General features: G+C 50.1%; 1 protein-coding gene across 1 annotated transcript in view; it reads right to left on the bottom strand.

The window, feature by feature from the left end:
• The window catches only part of hectd1 (HECT domain containing 1), a 55,170-nt gene that overhangs the window by 19,167 nt on the left and 21,758 nt on the right, over positions 1-14,245 (bottom strand). The window contains 11 exon segments of the mRNA XM_079262223.1: positions 2-171; positions 1,792-2,013; positions 3,464-4,438; positions 8,856-9,032; positions 10,149-10,315; positions 10,461-10,571; positions 10,677-10,889; positions 11,457-11,596; positions 11,935-12,069; positions 12,176-12,281; positions 13,006-13,100. Coding sequence (XP_079118349.1) covers positions 2-171; positions 1,792-2,013; positions 3,464-4,438; positions 8,856-9,032; positions 10,149-10,315; positions 10,461-10,571; positions 10,677-10,889; positions 11,457-11,596; positions 11,935-12,069; positions 12,176-12,281; positions 13,006-13,100 — 2,511 coding nt within the window.

Below are 14,245 nucleotides of genomic sequence, written 5' to 3'. Positions count from 1 at the left end.
CCAAAACAATGAACCACATTGAGCTCTGTTTACACACCAGGACCTCTTCATACTCCTGATCCTCTTGATTGTCATCTTCATTCTCATCATCATCATCATCAGGCTCCGGGAGGTCCTCTTCATCATCCAGCTCAGCCAACAGCGTATTGGCACGACAACTGTCCAGGAAGTCTGCAGGAAGAAGAAGTCCCATTTATTCCCAGAATGGAGGGTGAGTCAGACAACTAGGATGTTTACGTCGGGTCCTGTGCAGCAGAGCGGTCCACACTGGTTCCACTTCTACTGGCCACGTCTCCGTTTGAACTCCCAGTTAAACGTACATTCGCTTCAAACAGATGAAAAATGGGAAACACCTAATTCCGCATGAAAAAGACATTTCGGAATGAAACTTCATCCCGAAGAGAGCGGTGGGTTTATTTCCATGTTAAATCTGAACTGACTGAAAAGACGAGAAGCAGGAAGTGGAGCTAGTTTATTTCTGGTGGGTACGTCGCGTCTGGATCCTGTCCAGTGAGAACTCTTCCCAACCGCACACTGAAAGGCGGAAGGAGGTGAAAGAATATTTCCATGTGAACCTCATAACGACCGTTTCCATGCAAACCGAAGGAAAATACTGTAGAATTATTAGAATCCCAGTTCTGAATGACCAAACTTCATGGAGCCGTAGCGAATGATCATCGAGTCAAAGTAAAATCTTCAACACATCAATAATGAAGTGAAAAGAGAGGAGTGTGTCCTGACGTCGGCAGCAGAAGTGCCGGACGTCTCCGTGCAGGAAAGCAGCGGTGTACAGGGACCATTCCTTCCAGCTCCATTCTGCTTCTGCTGTAAACAGTGTCAGGACCTTTACTGGGAGTTTTGGAGCTGATCTTGTTGCAGTTCATCTTTCTTTCTTTAATACTTGTCGTTTTTATTGGTAGGAATATTGTAAAAATTGTTCATAACCAATTCTGGTTTATTTTTCTCTTAATGCACATAAAGGACACGCCATGTGGCGCTCTTCACGCGATGGACCGAAATCTAACTGCGGCAGAAACTCCTGGTGCAACACGATGCTGGACAGAAAGCTCAGACAGCTTCTCTGTTTGGTGGAACAGCGACACAAAGACGCTGAACCTCCTGGAACATGGAGACTGGAAGCTCTGGGCAAATAAAACCTTTTGCACGAAATCTGGTGAAAAAGCATCTTTTTACTTTTTAAACTTTTACATCAGGGATCACCGGCTCCTCCAGGCGACGTCAGACAACGGGCTTCTTACATCATTTGACTGGTTCAGAGTTCAGACATCAGGTGATAAGTTTAAAATACAGTAACTGTGTTTTGGTTAGTACATGTTTCATTGTTTTATATGTATTATTGTGAAATGAGTAGAAGTCTTATTTTATTCTGAAGGTGTGGACGGAAGGAAGGGGGTCGGTGTAGATGTGGTTAACATGGCGTCAGTGAAATAAAGTTCAACGTTCAACTTTGAAAGTGAGTTTTTTTATTTGTGAAACATCAGGCACAGCAGGACTGAGCATGAACACACAGCTGCTAGCCGCTGCGCAGCATGAAACTGAGCCTGTATCTCCGTAGAGAAGTGAGCCGTGTGAACATCCGTTGTTCCATCCTTCCTTTGAGAACCTGGGACTCCTGCTGAGTCATGCCTCTCTACTCACAGGTCACATGTTAGCATGAGTCAGCAGGTTTTACTCCTCTTTCCACCAGATTTTAGCAGCTACTGAGCAGGCTGTATATTAGCATGAGCTGTGTGTGTGTGTGTGTGTGTGTGTGCGTGTGTGTGCACCAACCATAGAGAGAGAACTCAGCCTCCTGTCCCGTGTCGCTCTCACTAGATGTAGATGTCAGGCTCGTTGTCAGCGTGTTGCTTAGCAACTGGCCCACAGACAGACCTGTGGTTGCCGTGGCGACGTTATTGCCACTGGTCACTATGGAGGTTGACATGGTAACAGTGGAGGTGGTCCCAGTGGTGGTGAGGTTAGGAAAGCTCTGAGCGCCCATGAGAGGAGAAGCTGCGAACAGAACAAAGAGCAGTTAGCCGGTCAGAAACAGCTGCTCCTGCTGCTCCCACTCACCCGTCTGCCACAACGTTAAAACCTCCCCCTACAGGTACCTCACCTGGAGCCAGGAGGTGCAGCTCATTAGTTAACTCAGAGACACGTCTGTTTAACAGGTAGAAATGGTAGAGTGGGACTGATCGCACTGCACTCCCAGCTGGACTACAGCCTCAGAGGAGCTGGACTACAGCCTCGGAGAAGGAGCATATCCGCTGCAGAGTTTGGCATATAGTTCTGCTGCAGAGTTTGGCATATAGATCCGCTGCAGAGTTTGGCATATAGACATATTGACTTGTGCAGGATGTAGACAAACATGTATGATCTTTGGTTGGGAGGGTGCAGATGTGATGTCACGTGGTCCGTTACGCGGCTCTACATGAACATGTAACCCTGTGAAGACGGGTTGGTCATTTCCAGGAGGAGAAGGTTACCAGTTTAACCAGCTAGTCATATGACTGGCCAGCAGTTTTAATGTTGTGGCAGAGAGGCAAACAGCAGTCTCTTTCCGTCCTCGGCAGAATGATCTAACCAAACACACGGCCCACCAGAGGGTCCGATCGCAGGACCAAGTAGCAGGACATGAAGATAACATAGAAGATAGTAACATGTTGATCGTTTTAATAAACGGAACTAATATTTAATATAAGTTACGAATTTCTAGTTAGTCAACATGAGGTTCAATTAGCCTCAGACGTCAGACACACAATGTTCCTCTGTACTACTGAAGTATTGTGGTAGTACTGATGGTGGTAGTGTTACTGTGGTACTACTGATGATGGTAGTGTTACTGTGGTAGTACTGATGGTGGTAGTGTTACTGTGGTACTACTGATGGTGGTAGTGTTACTGTGGTACTACTGATGATGGTAGTGTTACTGTGGTAGTACTGATGGTGGTAGTGTTACTGTGGTACTACTGATGGTGGTAGTGTTACTGTGGTACTACTGATGATGGTAGTGTTACTGTGGTAGTACTGATGGTGGTAGTGTTACTGTGGTACTACTGATGATGGTAGTGTTACTGTGGTAGTACTGATGGTGGTAGTGTTACTGTGGTACTACTGATGATGGTAGTGTTACTGTGGTACTACTGATGATGGTAGTGTTACTGTGGTAGTACTGATGGTGGTAGTGTTACTGTGGTACTACTGATGATGGTAGTGTTACTGTGGTAGTACTGATGGTGGTAGTGTTACTGTGGTACTACTGATGGTGGTAGTGTTACTGTGGTAGTACTGATGGTGGTAGTGTTACTGTGGTACTACTGATGGTGGTAGTGTTACTGTGGTACTACTGATGGTGGTAGTGTTACTGTGGTACTACTGATGGTGGTAGTGTTACTGTGGTACTACTGATGGTGGTAGTGTTACTGTGGTACTACTACTATGGTCATGATGAAGTACTTACTTGCGGTACTCATGACGTTCCTGCCGAGTGTGTTGGTGTTGTTGTCACTGCTGCTGCGGCTGAGATTCATGTTGTTGGTGGCGTTGGTCCGCGACATGTTGGGCGCGCGGCGGACAAAGGACTCCATGAGGCTGGCTTCTCGGGACGACAGGTTGGGAACGCTGGCGCTGGAGCTCATGGGGGCGCCAGCGGCCAACAGGGAGCTGACGGACAGCCGTGTGTTTGCCGCTGAGCACAGAGGCCTTTGAGAGTGTGTGTCCTTGCTGGAAGACTCAGACACGGAGCTGACGTCCGGGGAGCTGACGCTCACCAGTCCCATGGATATGGCCGTCGCCGGGTCAGTGGTGGCCGTCCCGGCATCAGGGCGATGTCCGTCTGCAGCGGCGGATGCGTCGGCAGTCAGTGTGCCAGAGCTGGACGCTGAACCAGATTCACCTTCCGCTGCAGAAGACAGCACGACGATGGGCTCCTGCTGATGTCCCTCTGAGCCCAACCCCCCCACCCCCACCCCGACCCCGACACCCTGGTCCAGAAGCAGTCCTTCTGCCTTCCTCTCCAGCTGCAGGCCCCCAGCGCCGGGCAGCCCGGCTGCAGAGCTCAAACTAATGTCAGAGGAGGAAGCCACGCTGCAGACGGAGCTGCTGCTTCCCTTCCTGCTGGAGGAGCTGGCCCCACCCTTATCAGGACAGTTATTTTTCACCAGGCTACTCCAAGAAGGCTGCTGTGAAGATGACGAGGTGGAGGACGACGAGGAGGAAGCAGTGGTGGTGGTTCCGCCGATGGCCACCGGAGTCACAGAGGGTCCCACCGTGCAGGAGGCGGGACCTGAAACAGTGGATGAGACAGGTTTGGGTGATGGCGCTGATGCAGCCGACTCAGGGTCATACCCTGGAGCAAGCTTGAGGTCAAACTTCCCTTCAGCGCCCATACGGTAAGAGTTAGAGCCGCCAGCATCCCAGGTTACATCAATCCAGCCTGGATGGACAAAGAGATAGGAGGGAGACGGACGGATGGATGTCAGAGACCGGCAGAGAGGGAAACAGAGAGAGAGAGAGAGAGAGAGAGAGTGGTAGAGGGAGGTGGACAGCAGACAAGCGGCTTACAGTCAGAACAGCTCCACAGAGTACCACATCACATTCATTCTCCTCTAAAGTCACAATGAAAGCAAACAACTTTCTTCTTTTCTTTCACCATCATGATCAGAACAACGGGAAACATCAGCGGTTCATAAAGTGGCAGGAGATTCAGGTGAGAATTTAATCCCTTTTCCAGTAACCAAGACCAGTTTCAGGCTGGAAACAACTGCCATGTCTTCACGGCTTTTACATCACAGCTTCATACACCTGCCACAGGTACATCAGTGACTCAAGCTCTGGGCGGAAACCCTCACCTGGTCGCCGTAGCAACGCACATCCGTTCATTACAGGCGCTGTGGTTGTGTTGAAAGAAGCAACGGTAGATGGAAGCTGGAGGAAATGTAGCTGTTGACCTTTTCACCTTTCAGTGTTTAACGGTGAGACAGATGAAACTGATGGCAGGGACGTCCTCGCAGCATCAACCTTCCACCGTTTTAACTACGAGAAGCTCCATTAGGAGGCAGCACTGCTGGTCATGTGACTGCAGCTCTTGTCCCAGTGGGGGATGAATAAACACCACCAGGTCAAGCTGTCGCTGCAGGCTGCTATAAATGTATTTAGTGCTTTCCAGTTACGCCAAGTTTGCAGCTTTTACTCATTTCCTCTCCAGACAGCTCTTCAAGAACTTTAATAATTCTGTTCTGTTATTTTCCTCTTCTGTCTAAACTCCACTCGGACCGGATGATGGGCATCGACTGCAGCTGCAGACCAGCACATGAGCCACAGAGAAAAGAAATCCTGGTCATTGAATGCATCACGTGGACAGCAACACGCCTGTTTGCAGTTTGACTACGGTTTTGTTTTGCATTTCTTTAATATTGCGGGAATGTCCACGAGACGCTGTTTCACTGTGGAAGGAAAGATTCCAGCTGCAGAAAGGAACAAAAACGAAGAAAGGAAGACAGAAAGAAGAGAAAGAAAGGATGAAAGAAGAATCCGAGGACTTCAGATGATTCAACAGACTGGATGAAAGTGCACTCGATAAGAGACACAAACACTGAAGTGCATCAGAGTGAAACTTGTGGAAAAGCTCCGACTGAGATCCTGATGACTCTGAGAATGTGGTTGGCGCTCCCAGACGTCTCAGTCGGGGGGTAACAACCCAGCAGCTGGTGAAGAGTGCGACTCCAGACCCCGGTGTCCCTGACTGCTGTCCCGTCTGTCATTATCAGCACGGTAGCAGCCAAGTCTGTGGTCACCCTTCAGGTCAGTGCTTCCCAACCTTTTTCTGCAGCCCCCACCCCAACACCTACCAGGGACCGGCGGTCTTGTTGCTGCGCGGACGCCATGCTAACCAACGCACAGCACTATGGCTTCATTTCATTTATGACAGGAGAGTCTCTGTTCTCCCAAAGGGATCGACTGACTTGTGTTTGTGTTCAGGACGGGAGGAGACGTCCAGAGGGACATCCCAACACCGCCGTACTGGTCAACAGCAGCAGAACAAATGCTTTTATTGGTTTCTTTGTAGCCGTGATACCAGTTTATCATTTGTCCATTTCTGCTTGTGTTGTTGGAAGTGAAAATACTGCACATCTAGTTTGGCTTTTCTGTTTAACTACCCAAACGCCGTGAAACATCTTGGACTGACAGGGAAACAACGGGATTAAAGTGAACCATGGAGACGTTACCAGAGACTGGATCTACTGCCGATGGTAGGACTTCTAGTCTGTACAGACCTAAACCCGATGTTCCGAATGTCTACAGACCTAAACCAGATGTTCTACAGACCTAAACCAGATGTTCCGAATGTCTACAGACCTAAACCAGATGTTCTACAGACCTAAACCAGATGTTCTGAATGTCTACAGACCTAAACCAGATGTTCTACAGACCTAAACCAGATGTTCTGAATGTCTACAGACCTAAACCAGATGTTCTACAGACCTAAACCCGATGTTCCGAATGTCTACAGACCTAAACCAGATGTTCTACAGACCTAAACCAGATGTTCTGAATGTCTACAGACCTAAACCAGATGTTCTACAGACCTAAACCAGATGTTTTACAGACCTAAACCAGATGTTCTGAATGTCTACAGACCTAAACCAGATGTTCTACAGACCTAAACCAGATGTTTTACAGACCTAAACCAGATGTTCTGAATGTCTACAGACCTAAACCAGATGTTCTACAGACCTAAACCAGATGTTCCGAATGTCTACAGACCTAAACCAGATGTTCTACAGACCTAAACCAGATGTTCTACAGACCTAAACCCGATGTTCCGAATGTCTACAGACCTAAACCAGATGTTCTACAGACCTAAACCCGATGTTCTGAATGTCTAGACCTAAACCAGATGTTCCGAATGTCTACAGACCTAAACCAGATGTTCTACAGACCTAAACCCGATGTTCTGAATGTCTACAGACCTAAACCAGATGTTCTACAGACCTAAACCCGATGTTCTGAATGTCTACAGACCTAAACCAGATGTTCTACAGACCTAAACCCGATGTTCTGAATGTCTACAGACCTAAACCAGATGTTCTACAGACCTAAACCCGATGTTCTGAATGTCTACAGACCTAAACCAGATGTTCTACAGATCTAAACCAGATGTTCTGAATGTCTACAGACCTAAACCAGATGATCTATAGATCTATGTTTAGACCTGATCTATCTGCGACCTCTTGGTCTGACTTTCTGAAAACAAGACAAGCAGAAAGAAATCGCTACGCGACCCAGGTGGTGGAAATGAACAGGTGCTTCCCAAACAGACTGGCTCCACCGTTTAATGGATGACAACAGACCGTGAACATTCCCAGGTGGGAACGGCTAAATCCATCACTTTCCTGATAGTCTGGTCATCCTGAACGTTTTCAGCATGTCTGAGTCTGGGGATCGGTTGCTCCGCAGGGAAACGATGGCTTGCAGCCGTAACCACAATCCAACTGTAACACGGTGTGAGTTTCTGGATGGGCGGATGTTGTTGCTAGGCGACAGCAGGGAGGAGCAGGAACGGACCGGACGGTGTGGTCGTGGAGCGATGGAGGAGGAGCCGACCTCATCAGCTGGAGGACGGGGCTGGAATGACTTTCCTCCAGGAGAGTAACGGGCTGCAGCTCGGGGACGCCGGCGCTCTCTGCTTTGGCTGCCTGGATCTGTGTTCATTAGGCCCTGGAGGTCCTGGGGGGCCTGCTGGGCCCTGGAGGTCCTGGGGGTTCCTGGGGGGCCTGGGTTGGACTTTCATCTCCCCTGCTTGCTACTAAATGTTTGTGTGTTCGGTCTCTCTGCAGGATGTTCCACACATTGTGTGTTCAGGTCGTTTTGATGTTTATTTTCTCTTTGCATATCGTTATACTTTCTGTCTGTAGTTGTATTACTGTTGTAGTTTATTTTGTTTTACCAATAATGTGTTTTTAGCAGATTAGACACACTTTCCTCTTTTTCCCTCCTTGCCAGGCCCGATGATGATGTGAATAAAAACAATAGTAGAAATATCGAGAACATCGGGGCAGCCGTGTTCATGCCAGCCTTGGCAGAGTAAACCTGTCTAACGCTGGACAGGTAAAGAAAGAAAACAGATCATTTCAGCTCTGTCTGCTGCGTGTCCAACAAAGTTCAGGGTAGATTTAGGATGTTCAGCTGACGGATCTCCTGACACAATGAGGAGCTGGATCGCTCAGCTGCAGGTAGGAGAAGATCTGCTGACCTGACTCAGGTGTCAGGTGATTCAGATCCAGGTTCTTCTCCCTGCAGTGGTTTTAGTGTGCCTTCTGGAGGAGCAGTCCCTGCAGATCCAGATCCAGAGAGTCAGAGGTATGTTTCATCAACATCTGAGCAGATCCAAGGATAAACTTTGCTGGGAAGAGAAACCTCTGAAGTCCCATCCAGGAGCTGCTGACCCAGTCTCAGATAAACCACACTGTACTAGTTGTGGCTTTACTTTTACAGACGATGGTGAAACTCCGCTGAGCTGCAGGTAAACACCGTGTTCCGCTCCACTCTGAACAACCTGCAGTGTTTGTGGAATAAAAGCAGGTGGCTGTGCAGAACGGCGTGAACGCCGACCATCAGCTGCAGGTCAGCATGACCCCTTAGTGTTACTGACTTCACGCCACTGCGTCACAACGGTATGTGCAAATGAAAGCCTGATGCGACGAACATCTGCCCACATCCAGAGTCCCAAAGACAGAAAAATTTCTGACTTCTGCTGAATAGAAGAGCTTTTCCTGCATCAGGCAGACAGAACAACACAGCTGGTCCCAGTGTTCAGTCTGCAAGTTTCCGTTAACTGGTGCGTGTCTTACCGTTGTGAGCCTCGCCAGTGACGGTGCCCTCCCCCGCTGGGTTTCCATCCTGGTCTCGCCACTTCCAGTCAATGCCCCGAACGACCCGTGCGCCTGGGACAATGTACTTCATGACCTGGGAACGGAAGAGGCGGCGCTGGCGGCGGAGGTTGGCCTCGGCCTCCTTCACAGCTTTACCTGGAGAACAGAGCCAAAGGGTCCGTTACAGCGACTCATTAACGTGAGAGATTCCATAAAAGATGGTGTCTGAACCAAAACAGCCGATCCATCATGCCTGAAAGCATTCCTGTGGGTCTACCCGAACCGCAGCATCGCGGCATGTTGAGTAAATGAAACGCATCTGTAACAAAACGTCACCATAAAGGTGTAAAAACTCCTCATTTGAGCCGTAAAGGTCACTGGACTACAGGGGGAGACGCCTTCACTGACGGTGCCGAGCTGGACCGCTGTGAGCCAGCACTGAGCTGCATCTCCCCACAGAGGAGGCCTGGAGGAGGCGCTTCCCCCCGGCACAGAGGAGGCGCATACCACCGGCACAGAGGAGGCCTGGAGGAGGCGCTTCCCCCCGGCACAGAGGAGGCCCGGAGGAGGCGCTTCCCCCCCGGCACAGAGGAGGCCCGGAGGAGGCGCTTCCCCCCCGGCACAGAGGAGGCCCGGAGGAGGCGCTTCCCCCCCGGCACAGAGGAGGCCTGGAGGAGGCGCTTCCCCCCCGGCACAGAGGAGGCCTGGAGGAGGCGCTTCCCCCCCGGCACAGAGGAGGCCTGGAGGAGGCGCTTCCCCCCCGGCACAGAGGAGGCCTGGAGGAGGCGCTTCCCCCCCGGCACAGAGGAGGCCTGGAGGAGGCGCTTCCCCCCCGGCACAGAGGAGGCCTGGAGGAGGCGCTTCCCCCCCGGCACAGAGGAGGCCTGGAGGAGGCGCTTCCCCCCGGCACAGAGGAGGCCCAGAGGAGGCGCTTCCCCCCCGGCACAGAGGAGGCTGGGACCACTTGTGCAAAGTGGAAGCAAACATGTAGCAGGGACTGGTGGGACGCTGTTTAAAGTGGAAAAGCTGCTGTAAGATCAGAGACCAGCTCGCCGTCGGGTGATGGAGGTCAAACGTTCATCCTGAGCAGAGCTAAAGCTAAATAGAGACTTCCAGTTTAAACTGTCTGCAGAACTGAAGCGTGGAGCGAAGGAGACAACAGAAACGCCACGTCTGAAGATCTGAAGAGTCGGCTTCCAACCCAAACACCTCCACACACGTGTTGACCTTCGACCCTGTCCCTGAAGCTCTGACCACACAAGACGTCCTCACCCAGCTGGTCCTCGCAGACAGCAGTGACGGTGCCATACAGCTCCAGTCCAGACAGCGACAGGTAGTGTGTCTGACCGCTGGCGTTCTTCCCCATCTGTTTGATCCGGATGTGCCTCCAGCCCTGCTTCTCCTCTTTGGACGGGTCCAGAGGCCACGTTGCCGTAGAACTGGGAAAACCACAAGAGCACAGCATGAAGCAAATACACGGCCTGATCGGATCTGCCTGCTATAAACCGAGGAAATTACAACAGGAAATATTCAGTGCATCGTGTCTTCAGACTGGAGCTGTAAGGTTCAGGTGAGAGGTCGTACCCAGGTTCATTGAGGCTGCCATCATCTATGTGCGTGTACAGAGTGGACCAGTTCTGACCGTCCTTCGATACCTGGAAAACCCAGTTCCTCAGGGCGGAGCGGCCGTAACCCCTGACACGGGATGAAGCAGAGGAAGATGAAGAGGGAATAACCCAGCAGTACAGGTTAGATCAAGTCCTCATTGTGTCTCTGTTGGCATGCGGGGTGTTAGGCTACCTGGCGTGCCTCAGCGTGTATGCCGACGGGATGACCCACAGGCCGAGGTCAACGGCAAACCAAGCGTTCTTGTCATCGTTGGTGTGGCAGTTGAGGGCGGAGCTATCCCGACTTAAGATGTCCTCCAGCCGTCCGTATGGGAGGTTACGGCCCTCCGACGAGGTGACCACCACCAGGCCGTAAGCTGCAGGGTTAACCCACTCATAGGCCGTCCTGATGCAACAAGAACAAGTCTGAGTCATGACACGGACACTTTACATCAGGAACCAGGAACTTATCTTCATCTAATCCCACTCCACCTTCTAGTTCCCAGTCTGAGTCTCCCAGTCTGACATTGCCAGTCTCCCAGTCTGAGTCTCCCAGTCAGAGATTCCCAGTGGCCACTGGTAAAAACTGGACTGGGAACCAGATGTCACACAAAATGTTAAGAAAAAAAACGAAGTAAAATCTGATGTTGCACAAAATAAAGCTGGAAATGAAAAAATCAGAACATGAAGGGCCGCGCTCCGACTGGTAAGTTTGTCCCTCTTGCCCTGCTGTAGCCGCACCAGAGGACGGAGTCTCCGACTCACTCCGGTCGGTCGGTCTCCATCTGGACGGAGTCTCCGACTCATTCCGGTCGGTCTCCGTCTGGACGGAGTCTCCGACTCATTCCGGACGGAGATTCCGTCCGGCTGAGACGGAGTCTCCGTGTCGTTTTTCCTGTTCTATCGTGAGTCTGCATTATGCCCCAGTAAAAACTGTCCCAGACCTTGTGGTGTCTGTGGCGGCGGCTCTTACTTGGCGTTGGTTCCAACCCAGTAGATGATCCCGTTCTCATCAAAGTCGTGCTGGTGTCTGAAGGTGAAGGTTTGTCCTTCTCTCAGTTTCCTCACAAAAACAAAAGATGAACGCTCAAAGTCGTACCACTGTTTGGCCACCTGGAGGAGGAAGATGGAGACGCAGGCCTGATTACTTCCCCTGTGGGAGATCATGGAAGTCCAGACAACGGACTTCAACCAGATGTTTTATCAGAGTGGCTTTTCATTCCCTGTTTCTGCCTGAAGCAGCAGGAAAGTGTGGGAACGGGAGTTTCCGGGGAATTCTGCTGGAATAACATCTACTTAATGAGCAACACCAAGGAGCAGCAGGACTGTCGGTGTTTGGATGCAGGACTTATTTAAAACCTAAACATCATTTGGGAACGTTGGTCTGGCTTCATGTGCATTTTCAGACTGGGTCTGGTCCGAGTCAGCGAGCATGCTCAGTATGGACTCACCATCTTCAGCAGGTACTGCTCCAGAGACTCCACAGTGGCGAGCGGCTCCATCTTCAGCATGCGACCCGTCCGATCGATCAGCGCTGTCTCCCCCGGCGCTCGCTCCAGGCGGAAGCGCAGCCTCCTTGTCAAGATCTGATGCACACACACACACACACACACATCAACAGCGTGCACACAGTGCTGAAGCTGATGGGAGCTTCTCAGAGCTCACACCTTGATGCAGAAGACATCGACTCACCTGCAGGTTGTACGAAGATCCCGGCGAGTCATACAGGTGCAGAGGTAGACGCTCTATTGACTCCAGAACTGCTATCAGTTTTCGGATTAAGGCAACAGCTGGTCGGCTGCGTGCGCACACACACGCACACACAGACACACACACACACACACACACGTCATCAGCTGTAATCTGACTGGTAAACTGGATTATGCGTAAGGGAGTTTTTGCAGCAGACAGATTTGTAGAAGTACCAGTGTGAAACGATAGATTCATTAAAAAGAAGTTTTTCTAACAGTCAGGAGACGAACATCTCATAAGGTGGAGTCTGCATGTACCTGTCCAGGTGATGCTCCTATAGGCAGGGATAGTCCGGCCATCTATTAGTCATGCAGCCATGGAGACGTCACCTGATCTGAGTAGTACCTTCCTCCTTTTCCCTCATGTATAAATACATGACAGTATTTCCATCATTAACTTATTTCTCCTTTTTCCCGCAGGTCTTCCTGAATAAGTGCAGTTGTACATGTTGATCTGTCTTTCCTGTCCTCTCCACCCCAACCAGTCGAGGCAGATGGCTGCCCTCCCTGAGCCGGGTTCTGTCGGAGGTTTTCTTCCTGTTAAAGGGGAGTTTTTTCCTTCCCACTGTCGCCTCGTGCAGCTCAGGATTGGATCCAAGTCATGACTCGATCCGTTTGTTTGTATTAGCGGCTGCTTATGAATTGGCTTGAACTGGTGTGTCTGTAAAGCCCTGAGACGACTTTGTTGCTAAGTGGCACTGTACTAATAAAGCTGAATTGAACTGAAGCGATAGACAGACAGATACTAACGTAGGAGTGGAGTCTGGTTACCTTTCGTTGTCTTCATTCTCGCTGAAAGCCGCTTTAAAGACATTGATCCGTTCCATTAAAGGCTTACAATCGTGCTTCATGTCAGGTTCAACACTCTGTATAAAAACACACATGAGGAAAAGCAGCTGTAAAACCAGAGAGGCTGAGCAGAGCTGCTGCTTTCAGGACAGACAAATATTTCTGGAAACATCTTTTCTTTTTACAATTTTATTTTAATGCTTCCCAGAATGATCCGACGTAGGATGAGAAAAGGAGAAATATGTGGAAGCATTAAACAAACTTCAGTTCAATGTTTCTCTATGCGAGCAGAGAATTGTGAGAGTTGGATGACTTTAGCGTAAAAATACCCAGAAACATTTCTCCACGTTGCAGCAGCGTTGGTTCAGTGCAGGCGACCAGAGTTACAAGCCCTCTGGCCACTCGGACCCTCCTGGCAACGTTTCCTCAGCCAGGCTGCTTCCAGGAACCTTTATTCCACCACTGATGTATAACATGATCGTCCATTTCTGATGGTTTAAACATTTGCACATGAATCCTTTATATACCTCCAGGGGAGTCTAATGTGGGACTCATCCCAAACAGTGCTCTAGCTCCTATCAGACAAATACATTAGAAGCTAGGATCAGCTGTAACCTGCCAGGTGAAACATGACGCCCAGCAGCCTGCCTGTTTGTGAGAAGCCCGAGCAGATCATGAGGCGGGTTTTTAGCTCCCTGATGGAGGAGCCCACTCTCTCCAGTCACACTCGCTACATGGAGCCACACATACTGATTGCAAAGGATAGAAGTGATCCGTATGCCTCAAACCAAACGGATTTTCCCAACCCATCATGGAATCACGTGAACACTGAATCGGCAATGCTCTGACGAGACGTTAGCGCACAACAAGGCACGTTTTCCCACTTGGGGAGATGGCAGCGTGCTGTTTGCAGGAGGACTGCGTGAGTATTGCGCTGCTGCGTCTACTTGGCCTTTTCTTCTGCAAACACCACATATGATAATTACTCTGCAGCCCTCTGCATCTGTGATGCATCCTTCTGCACGTCACACAGGACCGTTCTGCTTCAATGTTCACACACTGGCTACGGTTACATGGTGTTTCTTCATTCAGAATTAAATAATTTGGAATGAACGTATTTACATGAAAGTTTAGAAGAAGATAATAAATCTGAATGAAGGTTTACATGAATCATGTCCTTACTCAATTCCTCTTTAGAGCGGTGGGTTGGGAAGGGTTCTGA

The sequence above is a fragment of the Telmatherina bonti genome, assembly GCF_933228915.1.
Source record: "Telmatherina bonti genome assembly, chromosome: 22".
Classification (NCBI taxonomy): Eukaryota; Metazoa; Chordata; class Actinopteri; order Atheriniformes; family Telmatherinidae; genus Telmatherina; species Telmatherina bonti.
The sequence above is the reverse complement of the archived record's forward strand: the minus strand, read 5'-3'. Positions and strand labels throughout refer to the sequence as shown.